Below are 18,472 nucleotides of genomic sequence, written 5' to 3'. Positions count from 1 at the left end.
TTTATTTACACTGACTACTGCACGTACCGAAAGTCAAATGCGGAATGAAGCTATGAAAAATGAATGCAACAGGCGCGAGAGAGAAAGAGAGCCAGAAAAGCCGACCGGCAGCACAATGGAGAGAAACGTAGTAGATAAGTGAGAGAGAGAGAAAGAGAGGCAGCAGCAGCATCAAAAGATCACTGAGCGTAACCAACAAGTGTCTGCAAATCAGGTGGCAACTCTCCCACAGCCAAAGGCTTCAATTCAAATTTCGAACGTTTTTTAACGATTTTTTTTTGTTGTTTGCCTCTGTTTTTCTTTCTATCTTTCTCTCGTTACGTAACAAACGTTAGATGATGATGCCTCTAAAACTCTCTTCTCTACGCCCCGTTGCCTTTAACTCTGCGCCCGCTTAACTAGTCAAGCATAAAAAACAACAACTCGTTTTCGGGTTAATTAACATTTAAACAAAAAAAAACGGTACACACACACAGAGACATACACTTGTTGCGTGACTGAAAAGAAAGCACCATTCCTCCACCCAAACATTTGAAAATGCAAGTCAAATAAGCACCAAATATATAAATAATATTCGATGACGTCAGTTCTCAGCCGCATTCGTGCAAATTCTGTTTCTGTGAATTTCAATGCCAAAAAAAAGTACACACACACAGACAGAGAGACAAACACATATACAAATATGCATATACTCAACAGACTGTAGAGAAGCAGAGACGTAATCTAGAGATGAATCAGAGTTCGTAGAATGCACGACGATATTTATTGTAGTTAACTTTAGGACGCCATTGTTGAAAATACTTTTCATATTGGGACACATTTATATGTACATATTGGAAAGATCAGAGTATGTTGTTCAGCTGACTGGTTATAAAACAAGTTTCTTTGAATAAGATCGACAACTGCACCTTTCGGCGGCATCACGCACTCATCTCTAACCGCAAATGACTAAGTTTGGGTGCTGTTGATGCTTGCTCTTCTACCTGTGTCTGCCTGTTCCATCCGTGTCGCTGCTGTTATGTCTGCTTATTTTTGCTCAGCGCGAACATTATTCCAATAAATGAAAGAAGAACAAAACGAATCCGAACGGTGGGGGACCTAACGAAAGGGGAGCTACCGCTTCATGGAGTGGGCAACAATACGAAAATTTTAAGCTAAATGGCAACACTGGCAGATAAAAACTGGTTTCGTATGCCCATAGAGTACCAGAGACAAAAACAGAGAGAGAGCGGAAAAGGGGACTCGTGAAATAAATGCAAAAATATGTAAATAAATCTGTCCAGAATTGGAGAAATGTGCTAATTGAGTAGAAATGAGAGAGAATCTTACAGTCCGAAAAGTACAAACGATAAATCAAATAATGAATGAATACAAACGAATTCACACAGACGACGACAGTGAGAAAAAGAGAGAGCGATCTGGGAGAGCTGGGGAGAGTGGACATACATAAGTAGATAGAGATAGCAAAAACAAAGTGTAAACAAAGCGAAGTCAGCCGCCACAGCATCCGCTGGCAGCAATACCAAACGTAGGCGTCAAATGTCTCTGGTCCAAACAGAATTGGGCCAAGCGCAACCGAGCAATGGCATAGAAGAAAGAGATAGAGAGTGCAATAAACAAAAATCCAAACTTTAGTACGATGAGTAAACCAAGCCTACCTTAAGGTGTTAGCCTAATTATCAAATTCAATTTAAAACGAAAATTACTTAACCTGACATGTTTTGTTTTTTTAGGCTTACTTACATAACTACAACAATTATTAGCTATGTATGTATGTACATGTATGTGTATGCAATGACTAATGTCTTAAGGTATTTCTAATGCCTCACCTCCCATCAAAAACAAATACCGTTACAAATTAGCTCTTGAGAAGATCTAAAGTTATACCGTGCCATCTTAGTGGCAAGATTTAAAAAGTTGACAAATCACACAAAGAAAACCAGAAATCAGAACAAGTCGAAGAGAACCGCTTAATGTTAGATACAAAAACAAAATAACACTCCTTACACGGAAACTGAAGCATCGACCTTAATATACCCATTGAATTAAATTTTCGACAGAGAAAGTAAGCTTTGTCTAACAATAAGCAAATATCATTTTTAACATTAAACTCCTTTACTTGTTTGGGCATTATCCAGTGTGTAAAAATTCTAACTTACTTATTACACCCTCTATGACTGTATATTGCTTTGCAGGGTATACAAAAGAAGAAATTCTATATGGAATCGGAAAAGAATTCTAACAGCTTCTCAATAATAATATCGGACCATCCGCTTCTTCTTGCCTTTCGCTGCCTTTTACGTTTACGCCTTATTCTAACTGCTCCTGAGCAGAGCAGAGAGGCTCCTCTTTAATGCTAATGAGATAATGGAAGAGAAGTTAGAAATAGTGCACGTGTGTGAGTGAATGTGTAAGTTGTGTGTGTGTGAATGTGACAGAAGAGGAGACATCTGATAAAGACGGAAGTAAGGGGCAAAGCAAGATAAAAAAAACTTGCTTGGAAAAACTGGGAAGAAAAGTTGTGGTGGTTGTTGGTAAGGGTCAGCAACAGAAAAGAAATGAAAACGATGCGGAAGGCAGTTAGATTTGAAATTGAGGATGAGGTGAGATGACAGCGGCTGCAATAATTTTCACACGCTTTATGATTTATGAGGCAGCTGCAACAGCGGTAAACAAAACCAAGCATGAAAAGTCACCAAAGTTATACATATGTATGTACATATATTTAAACTCTGACATTTCGGCAAGGCAAATCAAATATTTTAATTAATTCATACAAGTGCCATATGCATACATATTTAAATTTTATATTTCTGAGAATATTACATTTTTATTTAAATTTTTTTTTGCAATATATTATTTTTTCCTTTTGTGTTTTTGTGCAAGGCTCATGTCAGGCCGGTTAATGATTCACACTCAAAGCCGCTCTCTCACTCTCTCTTTTACTCCTTGGCAATGACTGGTCTACCGGCATTTCAGAATGTTCACTCACTCATCATAAGAACTGACATTCGCACTAACCTCTATACTTAATAGTTTCTGTTAGTCAAAAAATACACACCAAAAATGCTTAATTCCATATAATTATTATGAATTTTACACTTCGATTTATAGTCCGTTGTTGCTGAGCACACAAAAAAAAAACAACACCGTCTTGCATTTGCCGGTGGCCGCCTTTGTATGCTAAAACGAGATGGCTAGATTGAATTGAAGTCTTTATGTGGCGGCGGAGGCTTGTTGCGCGTATACTCGCTCTCTCACTCTCGTGTAGCGGAATTCAGTTGACAATTTTATTCCTTTCATCTTCTTGTAATGTTTTTTTTTGTTATTTTTTAACTTACTTTGAGCTTGGTTTTTCGTGGATTTATCTAGCGGCTCGCAATCACTACTATTACAACTTTTAACGTTTTCCTTAAATGTGCTTTATTTCCCTTGTTTTTGTCGTAAATGCACAGAAATTGTTAAAAAGTAATCAAAAAAAAACGCAAAAAAAAAGAAGAAACGAATAGTGAGTAGTGCTGCAAAAATATCGCAGCCGTATCGATATTTTTGAATCTCTAAATATCGATAATCAAGATAGTGGAAGCCAAAAATATCGGAACAATGAAAAAAATACCAGGACAAAAAAATACCAGAAATTCAACGCTTTGTATGTTGGCTCCAAACTTAAAATATACTTTTTTGCCACAGTTTTTCACTTTCTATCACCAAATTTTATTAATGCACTTATTATACGCAGGCTTCTGGTGCAGGTTTTTTGTAGTTTTAACGATTAACATCAGGTTGCCCCATATAGTAATTTATAAGAGTGCAAATTGCATTGTAATAAATATTTGCTTTTGTTGAATTTTATAAGTACTATATAATTTTAGAGTTATACACAAATAAGCCATAGACTATTTATTTTATAAATAGAAAAGATACATAGACATTTGATGTCACAACAATTTGATAAATTTTGTTTGTTTTTGGTAGCTAACTTAAGTGTTCAAATGATTTTGTACTAATTTATAGAGAAAATATGAAATCTAAATGTTTTACAAATTGACAGACTAATTGGCATCTGCAGTCGCTGCTGCCGTACGTACCAGACGCTCTCGACTCTCTTGAGGATTGAGCAGCACCTTAACCAAATGCTCGACAGTGGGACGTTCGGCAGTGCAAAACACTTTCATACCCATCGCCTCCATGGCTCGCCTAGTACTTGGGCCAATGGCCACTAGTTTCCATTTATCCAGCGGTATCTGACGTGTATTGAAATACTCATAGACACAGTTGACACCCGATGGAGAGAAGAATGCCAAATATTCAATATTATCGGATGCCTGGACTAGGGCCCGTTCCAGAAGTTCACCCAACTGGGGATTACATTTCGTTTCATACACCTCACAGGCATCGACGCTGAAGCCATTCTCCGCCAGCTTCGAGAGCAAAGTGTCCGTGGCCAAGTTCCCGCACGGCAAGAGCATCGGCAAATTTCTTGAACCATCGAATGTGTCCACAATGTAGTCACCCAGATTCCGGGCATTGCCCGTTTGTTTGCCATGGGTGAACAGCTGTTGTAATGTGCTCAATGCCAGATTATGGGTAACCTCGCCAACAGAATAGTTATGCAATAGCTTCCATCCGCCAGGCAATTCACTTAATTGTAATGCCTCCGATACGGCCTCCACGCAGCGCGGACTCGTAAATATGATTCCGGCATATTTGTCCGGATTCTGCAACTTTCGTTGCAGCTCATCCAAATTCTTGAAACCAAAACTGAGAGTGGGTATAAAGATCGGTTGGAAATTGTGCGCGTTGAGCGTTTCAGCATAGATTTCGGTACTCTCCGATTCCGATTTGAATATAATTACCGTGCGTAGCGGACGACTTGTCATCTTGATTGAAAATGCGATTTTAATTTAAATGTTCAATCTCTGTCTCTCTCAATTGGCTCGATATCGAAATAAGTTTCCTGCTCTGCTCCACCGCCTCCTCCTCTGCTCCGACCACCATCTGACACCTTCACTTCGCCTGGGGTCTGGCAGTGACCGAAAATATTTGTTGCATTTACTTTTAGATTCTTGCACTCCTTTCTTTGCTCGTGCCTAAAATTGTTGTTATTGTTGCTCTGTGTCGTCTGTTTTTCTTGTTGTTTTTGCCGGCTTGCTTGCGCCCGGCAATCGCTCGGCGCAAATATCGATAAATTATCGGACACAGTGGTTCAGAAGGTGCCTGTTAATTTTTTGTCACCAGTTTAACATTAAAATCTCCAACTAAATGCAAAATATAAATATACAAATTAATATATAATACGAGTTTGGTAACTTGATTAAATCAAAAACTTTGACTATTGAAGCAATATGACATAGTATTCCGATTTTTCAATGTCGATATATGATGTATGAAACATGTAAGAGGAGGAGTAATTGCTTGGGGGTGAATGGCGGCTAGTGGTGTTGGGAACCTGACATTTATTGAATCCACCATGGAACACAAGGACTACTTGACCATTTTGGAGCAGAATTTGAAACAGAGTGCCGAAAAATTGGAGGTTGCTGATGATTAATACTTTCAGCAAGATAATGATCTGAAGCACACAGCTCATAACGTAAAACCATGGCTCCTCTATAACGTCAAAAAACAATTGCCTACGCCACCCCAATCACCTGACTTGAGTCCAACAGAGCATCTGTAGGAGGTTATAGGAATGGAGCAAAATAACCACAGCGTATACCCGCAAGCTTGTAGATGCGATGCCTAGATGTCTGGCGGAGGTGCTAAAGGAAAAAGGCCAGATATTAATACAAAACCAATAAGCATTGTATGCAGATTTTTTATACCCTTGCAAAAAGGGTATATTAATTTTGGTCAAAAATGTGCAACGCATAGAAGGAAGCATCTCCGACCATATAAAGTATATATATTCTTGATCAGCACGACGAGACGAGTTCAAATAGCCATGTCCGTCCGTCCGTCTGTCCGTCCGTCTGGATCAACGCAAACTCCTCCTAGACTGTTGGAGCTACAGAGCTGAATTTAGACTTGTAGACTTGTACATACTGCAGGCGTTGTATATCTCGGATTCAGCAGGATCGGATCACTATATCATATACAAATGACAAAGTCACGAACAGTGACTTTTCTTAATAACTTCGTTATTTTCTGAGCTATCGACGCTGAAGCCATTCTCTGCCAGCTTCGAGAGCAAAGTGTCCGTGGCCAAGTTCCCGCACGGCAAGAGCATCGGCAAATTTCTTGAACCATCGAATGTGTCCACAATGTAGTCACCCAGATTCCGGGCATTGCCCGTTTGTTTGCCATGGGTGAACAGCTGTTGTAATGTGCTCAATGCCAGATTATGGGTAACCTCGCCAACAGAATAGTTATGCAATAGCTTCCATCCGCCAGGCAATTCACTTAATTGTAATGCCTCCGATACGGCCTCCACGCAGCGCGGACTCGTAAATATGATTCCGGCATATTTGTCCGGATTCTGCAACGAAAGTTGGGCCGGGGCTAACTTTGACCGCGTCAAAGTTTGTATACCCTTGCAAGTTCCTTGTGTAAAAGGTCTAATGCTTGCGAAAGAACGGCTTAGGAAATAACGAAGATATTGATCAAAGTCACTGTTCACCACCGATTGCTCCTATGGGAGCTATATGATATAGTTACCCGATCTTAATCAAATTTGGCACAGTCATTAATAGTTATGCTAAACTGAGAAATATAAATTTTTATGACAATTGCTTCAAAAGTAACGAAGTAATTGACAAAAGTCACTGTTTTCGAAAGATCGTTACTATGGGAGCTATATGATATAGTCACCCGATCTTGATCAAATTTGGCATAGTCGTTTATATGTGTAACTAACTCACCAATATTAAATTTCACGACAATAGCTCAGAAAATAACGAAGTTATTAAGAAAAGTCACTGTTCGTGACTTTGGCATTTGTATGGGAGCTATATGATATAGTGATCCGATCCGGCTGAATCCGAGATATACAACGCCTGCAGTATATACAAGCCTACATGCGAAATTTCAGCTCTGTAGCTCTTACGGTCTAGGAGGAGTTTGCGTTGATCCAGACGGACGGACGGACATGGCTATTTGAACTCGTCTCGTCGTGCTGATCAAGAATATATATACTTTATATGGTCGGAAATGCTTCCTTCTATGCGTTGCACACTTCTGACCAAAATTAATATACCCTTTTTGCAAGGGTATAAAAACAAATAAAAAAAGAAAAAATGCTGTATCTTGTGTATACTGAGCGCTATTAATGGTCAAACTTAAAATTCAAATATTTTCTTGAGTGTACGCAGAGATATGAGAGAAAAAGTATACTTTTTTTATATTAAAAGTTTGTATATTTGGTTTAAACTAGTTTTCTGATACCTTCAGAAGCTTTACATTAAAGGGAAACAACAATAGATCACAGAATAATTACATACGATGAATAACGTTACATTCAAAATTTACAATATTACATTTTTACAAAATTTACAAGACGGTTGATTTGATTAATCGTGGCACCTATTAGGGAGATCCGTTGGTTGGTATCGCATCAGTCTTCTCTTCCTTGGTTTGGCAGTGAGACATCTGGCTAGACTATTTGGGCGCCGACCGAGGCGTTGCATCGGCTAACATCGTTGCATGTTAGCATCACCCACCTTAGGGACGCCCAGGTCCCTTTCAATATCCTTGTTTCGTATATACCAAGGTATGTTGGATATACGCTTTAAAATCTTTGATTGCATCACACTTATCTTGTTTAAATTTGTTCTAGGTGCAATTCCGTATATTTGTACTCCGTATTTCCATAGTGAACTTATTATGGCTTTGTAGATTGTCACTTTGCTGTGTAATGACAGTTTGTTTGTAGGAGCGAGCAACCAAGCCATTTTCTTTGATTTTGCTATTATAAACTGCTTGACCATGGTGGTGTGGGATTTGAACTTTAATTTCCTGTCCAAAATGACACCGAGATATTTAAAAGAGCTCTTGTGCTCGATTGTAGAACCCATCATTGTGACGCCTCCGCTAGACAAGGGTCTTGTTGCAAAAGTAACGGTTGCACACTTGCTGCTGTTTACGCCTATGTTCCACTTTGAAGCCTAGTCTTCAAAACTGGACACATATTGCTGTAAAGCTTCAGTGGCACAGATGATGCTTGTGCTTCTGGTCAGCACTGCAGTGTCGTCTGCATAAGTAGCTATCAGCACATTATTTTCGGCCAACCTAGTTATTTCTGTACTGGTGGGCATATCAGCTGTATATAACATATATAGCGTAGGGCCAAGAACGCTGCCATGCGGTACGCCTGCACATATTGGGCGTTTTGAGGATTTGACTCCGTCAACAACTCTGAAATTTCTACTTTCTAGGAAACTGCGAACTAGTTGGAAAAGCTGCGGCGTTAATATGGAGTTCAGTTTAGATATGAGGCCATCATGCCACACCCTATTAAAAGCTTGATGTCCGTCCATATCCATAAAAATGGCAACTGTATTCCTTTTTTTGCTCCATAGCATCCAGGGCGAAATATACAACACGATGAAGTTGTTCAGGGGTTCCGTGACCGTGCCTAAATCCAAACTACCACTTTTGAATTGTTTCAGTTACAGACTTTAAATTAATTATTCGGTTGAGGATCACCCTTTCCGTCATTTTGCCCAACGATGAGAGCAGACTAATTGGTCTGTATCCATTGGCTTCAGAGTGCAGCTTTTCCGGCTTTGGGACCATGGTGATTAAAGCAGTCTTCCAACAGTTTGGCAAGTGACCAATCCTTAAGATACTGTTTAATAGCAAGGCCATAAACAGCAGAGCTCTTTTTGGTGAAAGCTTCAGGATCTTGTTGTCCAGTTGATCCTTTTCCGGGGACTTCTTGACCTTGAGGTTTTTAATTTGTTGCACAACCTATTGCAGCGTTACTGGATTTGTTGGTAAAGACTTCTGAAACGGGATTTCCTGACTCATCTTTACAGCCGTTAGCGTCTCTCCAGGTGTAAAGTTAAAAGGCTTGAATCTTTCCTCTAAACTGTCTGCAAATACTTCAGCTTTCTGCTGACTGGAGTAACACTAGCCTCCTGCTGGATCTTTAATTGAAGTTTCCGGGATAACAACTCGCTTAGAGCGGCTCGTAAGCTTCCAAAGAGTATAGTTAAAAGATGCATCTGGCCCAGAAGCTTCTAAGATGTCATCTATATTTCTCTGTTTGATTTTCGCGAGAACCTTTTGCAAACGGTTTGATAATCTTGTGTAGATCTGATGGATGCGATCATCACCTGTTCTCGCTTATTCCTTTCATACTCGTCTCTGCAGTCGTAAGAGCGCATCAGCACTTGCCGGGAGAGAAGCATTTCGTTGTCTTGGTGGGCATTGATTGGGTGGTGCATTTGAATCAGCGCTTTTTATGTTTCTCTTGAAAATTGAGACTGCATCTTCTATATCATCTGGGCTGTTGATGTCAATGTTAGGGTTGATTTTAAGTTTCAACCCATCTTTAAAAGCTTCAAAGCATGCACCTCGAGGGAGCAAATTTTGCTTTCTGGCTGTAGCTTGAGGTTTGTGATGTAATGTTGCTATGATCGGTGGGTGATCCGAAGAGAGCTTATAGTTGGTTTCAATCCCAATTAACGAAACTCCGTTAACAATAAAGAAATCCAGAGCAGATGGTGTTAGCCTTGTACTGTACGAGACGAAAGTTGGCTCGACAGTTGCTAAAATTTGGCATGCGGAACTAGCAATGGTTTCTTGCAATCGCTTTCCTCGACTGCATGTTTTTGTGTTACCCCACCAGGGTAATAACCACCTGCGAAAAACTTGTCGCCTAGGCCAAGAAATAGTTTCTCAAAGTCAACATTATTTCAAGGTTGTTTGGGAGGCAGATAAATGGAGGAGATTTTGATGCATCCACCAATGGTCGGCACATTTACGCTTGCAGCTTGAATAGTAGGACTCAAAGTAGGTTCCTTTTGGATATGAGAGATATATGTTCCTATGAAAACAGCAGATCCACTTTTCCACATTTCCACTGGGATGATTAGCATAAAATTGGTCGAAGCCTGGTAAGTATACTCGTAGTCCTGGGCGCATATGCGTTTCTGTAAACAGCATTACATCTATGTTATTTGCACTTAGAAAAAGTCGGAGTTATTCGATGTTTCTGACTAATCCTCGTGCGTTCCACAATCTGATTGTTAGATTCGTGTTAATCTTTTTGATATCAGCTTCTGTACCAGATCACGGAAGGCTTTGTTTGCCTCCATCGTTTCCTGTATGAGCTTGAACATTTGATCCATTCTACTATTGAGATCATTAATGTCTTTTTCTTCGGAATTTACTGTTGAAAGTTTGATCTTCATATAAATTTGTCAACCTGGTTCCATCCTGCGTTAGGTTTACATTTCTAGAAATCTCGCCACGAGACCTAGTCACGTTATCATAGGAGAAGCCACTCCTTAGAGCTGTATTCGACTTGTGTTGTGTTTGGATTACAAGATGCTTTTCCGGGTATATACTGCACAGGTTGTATATCTAGCTCCCATATATCATATAGCTCCCATACAAACGGCAAAGTCACAGTGAGTTTTTTCAATAACTTCGTTATTGTATGAGCTATTGTCCTGAAATTTAATATTGGTGAGTTTCTTACACCCAAATGACTGTGCCAATATTGATCAAGATCGGGTCACTATATCATATTGCTCCCATAGGAACGATCGGTCGAAAACAGTGACTTTTGTCAATAACTTCGTTACTTTTGACGCGATTGCTTTTAAATTAAACATTTGTTAGTTTAATATATCTGTTAATGGCTGTGCCGAATTCGGTATAAATCGGGTGACTATATCATATTGCTCCCATAGGAACGATTGGTGAAAAACAGTGACTTCGATCAATATCTTTGGTATTTCCTATGTAGTCCGTTCTTTCGCAAACATTCGACTTTCTAGATAACACGGTTTTCCACTTTGAAGGTTAGGTAAGTAAGGAGTAAAAAAAAAACTTGCAAGGGTATACAAACTTTGACGCGGTCGAAGTTAGGGGCTAACCTCTGGTTTTTAAATTATTTCATAAGCCAAAGAAGTTTTTGTTGTTTTTTTGTTTTAAATTATTATTGAAAGATGAATCTTCACAATGAAATCTTAAATATTTGTCAAGTTATTTAGAAAGACAATTGAAATACATACATCACGTACAACGTCAGTTTTGTTTCTATGCTTTAATGATTTGGTAATGCCGAGAAATAGATTTCTGCAGAATTTTAAGTTTGCACCTAGCAGAACAGATTAGTTATCAAAACGGGAAGACGCACGACCATTTAGCGGCGGAAAGTAATTCTCAGCCACCTTAAGTCGGGATATTCATGCCGGGAAAAGTAGTGAAACGGTTGGACTAAGCGATTCCACCGTCGAAAGCATCATTTACCAATTTGTCGGAGAAAATAGAACCCATGGTAAGGAAGACATGCTCCTAGTAAAATTTGTAACCCCAAGGACGAGCGACACATCGCTCCAAAATTACTAGTCCAACTCTAATTTCTGGCTTCATGTGAATGAAGACAATTAACTTACCCATTTAAAATTGTTAATTTCGATAAATTTCAAAGTGAATTTCGATCGGCACATTTAAATTCGAAAATTTTGTTTCCTACAGAAAAGTTAAATTTGTATTGCTTTTATTAAATAATTTTTGTTAGCTTTTAAACTATTTAGTGCTCTTTGTGGGATTTCTGAGTAAATTTATAGTAGCAATATATTGTTTAACGTTTATAAATAACTTTTATTTATGTTAAAAAAAACAATAAAATTAATCCGATTCGCAGTGAAAACATGTGTAATGTGCAGCTTGTAGATTGACACATTTGAAATGAACAGCCCGATCACAAACATTGCAATGAATGCAGTTTTTGTCATTAAGTTTCACAGGTAATTGTTTTTTGCAAATGATGCAGTCGTCTTCTCCATCAGAATCCGATGAAATCTGAATAACTTCTACACGACAGCTTCTCTTAGGTCGCAGAATTCGGGCTGTACTCTGGTCTAGCTCATCTTTCTGCTCTGGTTGTGTTTGCCCCAAAGCCTTTCTCTTTCCGCTGGGACTGCGAATAATCATCTCTTCCAGGAGACTACTATCTGTGGATGCACTGGATGTGCAGGGCTCTGCCAATTCCGATATCGCCGCCTCCACTTGTGCGGTAGCATCTGTGGCATCAGTATTAATCATTATAGTTCGACAATCATCGGGATGATCGTCAGGGCATTGATTTTCGCCACTCAGAGTGGCTGCCAGAAAATCTTCAGGTGTGAAAACATTCGGGTCAAATGGCACAATGCCCGTTGCACGGAAACCAAATTTTATATTTTTGGGCGTGGCTGCTGCATCCAGACATTTGTCAGCGATATGCGGCACATGTTGTATTTCCAATGGTTGGCCCTTATGGTTTTTAATCCAAACCTGGCATTGATGATGAAACATGGTTTTGAATGGACCAAACACACTGACATCTAATGGCTGCATGCGATGTGAACAATGCGGGGGAAACGAAACCATCGTTATGCCGTGATCCAATGCCATATCTATGGCCTCCACACTGAGGTGGGACGTATGGTTATCCAAGAGCAAGAGAATGGGTGAACTTTTGGCTGCATTGGCGTATTTTATGAAATGTGACATGAATTTGATGAACTCGATGGCAGACATCCATCCCGACTCATTGGCAACGCCAACTGATCCGGGTGTTGTGTTATCCATAAAATTCTTCTCCATTGTTTTCCGTGGAAATATATAAAATGGCGGTATCGATTGACCAGTGGCACTTACGGCAAACGCCAATGACACATTGCTTCCCTCTTCGTCTGATGTCCTTTGCTTTTTGGTTCGGCGACTTGCTGACTTTTCTGAACTGACTGTTGGACATCCTACTTCATCAACATTCCAAATACGATGTGGCTCAAATACTTGTTGATCGAGAACAGCACTGAGATTAGCGAAGAAAGCACTTGCACTGGCTGCAGTGAAGCCCATTTCACGATTCGCGCTGATTTGTTCCGGTGTCCTTAAAATTAGGTTCGGATGACGATGTATAAATCCGTAGTACCAGTCATACGATGCTATTTGATTAACGTCCCAGGCTGCAGGATAGGCAACGCCCAGTTTTTTCGTGAACTCATATGCCATTGTTCTTAATTCGTTTCTACTTAAGCCATAGTATATCTCGCTTGCATTCATAAGATATATCATTAATACTTTCTCTTGCTCTGCGCTCAGAATCTGGAAAAGATAAAGAAAAGATTTAAGAAATATCGAATTAGGGCTATTGATCCCTAATCAGACATACCGTTTTTCCACCAGTTTTCCCACTTATCACCGTTAGAAATTCAGCCAATTCTTCATCAGTCGCGGTTGATGGATCCAAATTCGCCTCATTCAACTTCGATATGTAGCGAGATAGTTTTGATTTATCTATATTGTAGTCCCGACCAACAGATCGCATGGCCCTATTTTGAATCACAATTGCTTTAACAGCACAAACGAGTCTATTTATCTCCATCGCTGATTTATTCGATTTACTCACATTTATCAATTTGACGCGACACGGGGTACACGAAAACTACAAATGATTCTAATGAATATTTCAATGTTAACTAGATTGACGCATAAAATAATTACCAAGGGAGTTGACGCTGCAGTCTGCTGGCTAACTTTGAGCCGAGCTTCCACTTGGGATGTACTGGATACTACAGAAGTTTTCGCCAGAGGTTTTGTGTGACTCTTCTTTGAGTTATGACGATTTGTTCGAGTTATATCTGACTTTCTGATAGCTGATCTATCACAGTCTATATCTTCTGCCGGTGATAGATTTCTCTTCAAATGACATCTTGCGTGCAGCTTGACCTTGTCTTTGGAATCAAAGACTGCACGACAAACGCTGCATTGGTGCTCCAGGCGCATGTGTGATTCCAATTGGGATTTTCTCTTAAATGATTTATCACCGCAATAATTACATTTGAAGTTTATAGATTTCGACTTATCGTGCTTATGCTGTCGCATGTGCTTCATCAGAAAATACACATTTTTACAAACCGATCCACACTCGAGACAAATCTTGAAATTCCATGAATCCAAATGAGATTTCTCATGCTCCTTCAGTTTCTGCTTAAATTTAAACTTTTCCGGACATATGGAACATTTAAAGGGCAGGTCATCATTAACATGGCATTTATGCTGAACCAACTCCGGCTGCCAAGATTTATTACATTTAGAACAGACTTTGGGTGGCCCAATCATTCTATAGCTTATATCGTCTTGGCTGTTTTCATCTAGAATTCAATTATACGATTAATGAGATTCTTTATGGAGATGCATTTATACATACCATCCTCTTGACCATCAACGTCATGATCATCATCATCATCATCATCATCATCATCATCATCATCATCTTCACGAGGTAGTTCTGATTCGAGTTCAATGGTCATATCCTCAACGTTGTCCTTAGTTGGGCTTATTTCAGTGTCCTCCTTGACAATGTCCATATACAAGTCAACAACGTATACGGGCGAATCTCCCCCATGTACTTCTTCTGGCTCTGTCTTAACCAGATCCATAGCTGATGGGAGGATTATATAGTCAACTTATATAGTCTCGGTTTAAGCCACAACAAATGTATGAGATCAAATTTTTGTGAGCCTGTCAGGTTGTAAATTGCAGTTTTGTTGATGGCCATGAAGATATAATGTGGCACAATAGAGATGGAGAAGTCATCGATGTTCTAATTGGTGTATCGATCTACGGCAACAACTATCGATGTTTTTTGTATAAAACTCTAACAAAAAAAAATCAAAATCAAAACGAACTAACGTATGGCAACATGTTTCAATTTTGGAAGGTAAATAATAAATTCTATTCCCCTATTCAAATTTAAGCAAATGGTAAAATTGATAGCTCACGCTTCGAGAACTATCGATATTGCCTAGGCAATAGCGCAAATTCAAATTACGAATCACTTAAAAAACTAACGCATTCTTCAAGTTTAAATTGATCATTTATATTTATTATTAGTTTACATGTAAGAGATGCAACATTAAGTTATCAAAATATGTTAAGTTATACATTTACAAATGTACATGTATAGTAAACTAAAGGGTCTAAGTTTGATTAATAAATTTTGGTCCAATTTATCCAATTTATCAATAATAATCCAATTTATCAATAATATTTTTAAGTACAAAAAGTGCCTGATATGCTGTTTCATCAGTTTCGTTTTGTAGGCAAAAGCTTTGTAAATTCTCAAATGAGGCTCTTGCTACCTTAACTGATACTTCTTCCAAAGGTTCTGATATGTCGCCTTCGCCTTCATCGTTGCTCGTTTCATTTGTATCTGTCAGATATAAAATTTCGCCATCGGTTAGTGATCCTGAGACAGCAACATCTTCATGTCAATCTGAGCAAATAGCATCATTAACAGCTCCACTTTCTCCACAAACTTTTTAAACACGACTCAATTCCTCTTTTTGAAATTGGAAAGCCACCGTGAAGTTTTGTATGTCTAGACTATGGTTGAGAGAGTACTGAGAGGAATCTTGAATTCTTTTGCAACATCGCTTTTCTTTTCACCTCCTTCTATTTTTTCAATTTCAATTTTTTTTCAGCAATTGTCAAACATTTATGTATACTTCTTAGGATTCATATCTAATATAAATTTTTATTCTGTACACCAACGAAGCGATTCGTGCGGAAGCGCGCGTCAAAATGTGCCCATGTTTTATGTGTAGCCGCAACCACGCAATGAAAAAGTATTTTCAGGGGATTCCCAAAGTTCAAAGTTTTTACTAACACACCAAGAGACTTTGTAAATTCGAATTATCGAGGGTTTGACCATATGAGTTTGAATTACCGCGACGTAGCAATGATTTTTTCGGCCGAATTACCGAGTGTATAAAAATGTAGGGACAAAATTCGAAATATCAAGAGATTTTGTAGGGGACTCGAGATAACTTCGAATTACAGAGAGGTTCGAATTATCGCAGGTTTGAATTAACGAGAGTCGACTTGGATTTGAATGCCAAGTTTTATCAACATTATCAATAATATATAATATATTATTTCCTTTCAATCAAACAAATATTCGTCTCCAGGGCTTTTACAACATTTGATTGTCTATGCCAACTCTTTTCAATCCCTTTTTGAGCGTTGTTCGGGAAAGCATTGTTGCTTCGGGAAGCAGACGATTAAGATCCTCATCTTTTCCATATTTTGCTCCAATATAATGAAAAACTGCAGTCCCCGGTAATTTGGTCAACCGAACAACGAGGATCCGGGTTCGAATCCCAGGCTAGTGTATGGATGTAGTTTTCGTCTAAGCCGAAGGCCTTAGTTGCCAGTGCTTGTAAAATATAGCTAGGTTGATAGTTTACAACTATATCTTTAATAATAATAATAATTAAAAAACTTTGCCAATTTGAGAAAACCGGAGCCATGGATAACTGAAACGCCATCCTCATTTATCCAGGCTATGAAGGAGTCAATGGCATCCTCTTTGTCCAAAGGTGAAGAGAAGGTAAAGTACTTCAAAGTACTGTTACCATCCTTAATGATTTCTGACAGTATGGTGCATACGAAACTTCTTCCCTTTCGTCGAGGCGACAATGTTTAAATGTTTTTCATAATTTTTTCGGTTTTCTAATTTATGGCGTTTTATATTCTTACACTTGGCTATGATTCTCCGGACAGTCCAAACACTGGCTTTAACTCTGGTATTTCAATAATAATGACTGCATAGTTACGCAAATTTGAGGCCTATCTTAAAATAGCTCGCTTGTCAGCAGCTGAAATGGCCATACATATTTATACCGTAATTATTCTTATTATATAAGATTGAAGATCATTAATCGGGTGTCCCCCCTATTCCGCCTCCGTGGGACCTAAGATTCTGTTACTATAAACAAAGTGAAATATAGGTTCGAAATTTATTAACTGGTCAAAGTTAAACTGGCTGATAAAGGAATCATCATTTAACAGTTTTTAAATTTTCTCACATAATGGCAGTTCCAGTGATGTGTCACAATTACTGAATTGTCGTGAATTTCTAATAACTTCGAAATGCTTTTTAAGTCAAAAATCTGATGCGAAAATTTGTATTCAAATCCTTTACTATTTCGGTATACACCTCGATTTCTGAGTAGTTTTTTATACCCTTGCAGAGGGTATTATAAAATTGGTCAGATGTTTGTAACGCACAGAAAGAGACGTTTCCGACCCCATAAAGTATATATATTCTTTATCAGCATGAGAAGCTGAGTTGATATAGCCATGTCCGTCTGTACGTCTGTCCGTCCGTCTGTGTGTATGCGTTTTACTCAGCCGTCTTAAGAGCTATCGGTCTGAAATTTTGTTTCGGGGTTTTTTATTACCCGGGAAAAATAAAGTATAAAATTCATAAGGATCGGACCACTATATCATATAGCTCTAGAAGAACTAGAAGAAACATTTTCATAAAAATCCGAGTATGCTATGAAATTTACATATGTGATAATATTGGATATAAAACCCCAGATCCCAAAGTTTGAATGTGATCGGATAAATATAACACACACAGACGCAACGCTACATGAACTGTATGTGTATGCGTGCGTTGCTTTGCTTTGGGAATAAGGGAAGAAGAAGAACAAATTGTAAAATAGAGAGTAAAATTGTTTTGTTTGTATATTGATGAATTGAGTTGCAGAAAACAAATTTTGAACATGTAAAATTATTATTACCAAGGACTGCAAGAGTATATAAACTTCGACATAGCCGATGTTAGCTTCTTTGATTTTTTCAAATTAACAAAAGTCTTCTTATCCAACTGTCAAACTAAATTTCAGATTGTTAATGGTTGTGAATAACTCATAAATAAATAAAATAATTCAACGTCTTCGTAAATATCACAGCTGAAAGCTAAGTCGAGTAAAAAGCATTGGTCTCTCATTTGTCTTTTCAAATCTTGGGCTACCTTCCGACGGATTTAACAAAATTGTCAACTTTTTTTCTTAACCTAAAAAGGCGCTCCAAACTTTTCCCCCTGATAAGCCAACGTTCTGTTTCCAAACTGCCACAAATCCCTTAATTTTTCTGTGGGTCAGGGCATTGTGATTTTATTTATTATACACACAGAAATATTCATAACGGATATCATGTTTAACGGTTTTGCGAAAAGGACTTCCTGGTGAGGGATGGGCAAACAATTCCATTTTTCAGCATTCCTACTTGGCCTTTGTGCTTTCCAGTCATTACAAGAGGTCCGTCCGTGAATATTAAACTTAATTTTTTCTTGTCCAACGAATGCGAAGACTCTGGTGTAAGTTTGACCATGAAAGGAAAGAACATTAAAAACCTCTTCAAATCATGCGAAATCTTCATTTACAGTTTTAATACAGATTCGGAGTTCATAGGTCTTTTTCACCTTTGCTGCATTTAGTGTGGAACAGTTCGGGGT

At 38.5% G+C, this 18,472-nt stretch overlaps 2 protein-coding genes across 2 annotated transcripts; both read right to left on the bottom strand.

The window, feature by feature from the left end:
* Window positions 1-3,690: 3,690 nt before the first annotated feature.
* Window positions 3,691-5,157, bottom strand: LOC6653093 (uroporphyrinogen-III synthase). The gene has a single exon (XM_002075192.4). The coding sequence runs from the start codon at window positions 4,878-4,880 to the stop codon at window positions 4,053-4,055; it is 828 nt and encodes a 275-aa protein (XP_002075228.1). The 5' UTR covers window positions 4,881-5,157; the 3' UTR covers window positions 3,691-4,052.
* Window positions 5,158-11,722: 6,565 nt separating this feature from the next.
* LOC6653092 lies at window positions 11,723-14,760 on the bottom strand. The gene is made up of 4 exons (XM_023181353.2): window positions 14,372-14,760; window positions 13,666-14,315; window positions 13,334-13,606; window positions 11,723-13,266 (listed from the first exon to the last, which is right to left on the bottom strand). The coding sequence occupies exons 1-4, from the start codon at window positions 14,601-14,603 to the stop codon at window positions 11,803-11,805; spliced, it is 2,619 nt and encodes an 872-aa protein (XP_023037121.1). The 5' UTR covers window positions 14,604-14,760; the 3' UTR covers window positions 11,723-11,802.
* Window positions 14,761-18,472: the final 3,712 nt, after the last annotated feature.

This window comes from Drosophila willistoni, assembly GCF_018902025.1.
Source record: "Drosophila willistoni isolate 14030-0811.24 chromosome XL unlocalized genomic scaffold, UCI_dwil_1.1 Seg142, whole genome shotgun sequence".
NCBI lineage: Eukaryota > Metazoa > Arthropoda > Insecta > Diptera > Drosophilidae > Drosophila > Drosophila willistoni.
This window is presented reverse-complemented; position numbering and strand designations above follow the sequence as displayed.

Coding starts and splice junctions, on each gene's coding strand:
- LOC6653092 (XM_023181353.2), bottom strand. CDS start 14,603: ATGGATCTGGTTAAGACAGAGCCAGAAGAAGTACATGGGGGAGATTCG. Junction 13,607..13,665: donor CTGCAGCGTCAACTCCCTTG/GTAATTATTTTA, acceptor AATCATTTGTAG/TTTTCGTGTACCCCGTGTCG. Junction 13,267..13,333: donor GGAAAACTGGTGGAAAAACG/GTATGTCTGATT, acceptor TATCTTTTCCAG/ATTCTGAGCGCAGAGCAAGA.
- LOC6653093 (XM_002075192.4), bottom strand. CDS start 4,880: ATGACAAGTCGTCCGCTACGCACGGTAATTATATTCAAATCGGAATCG.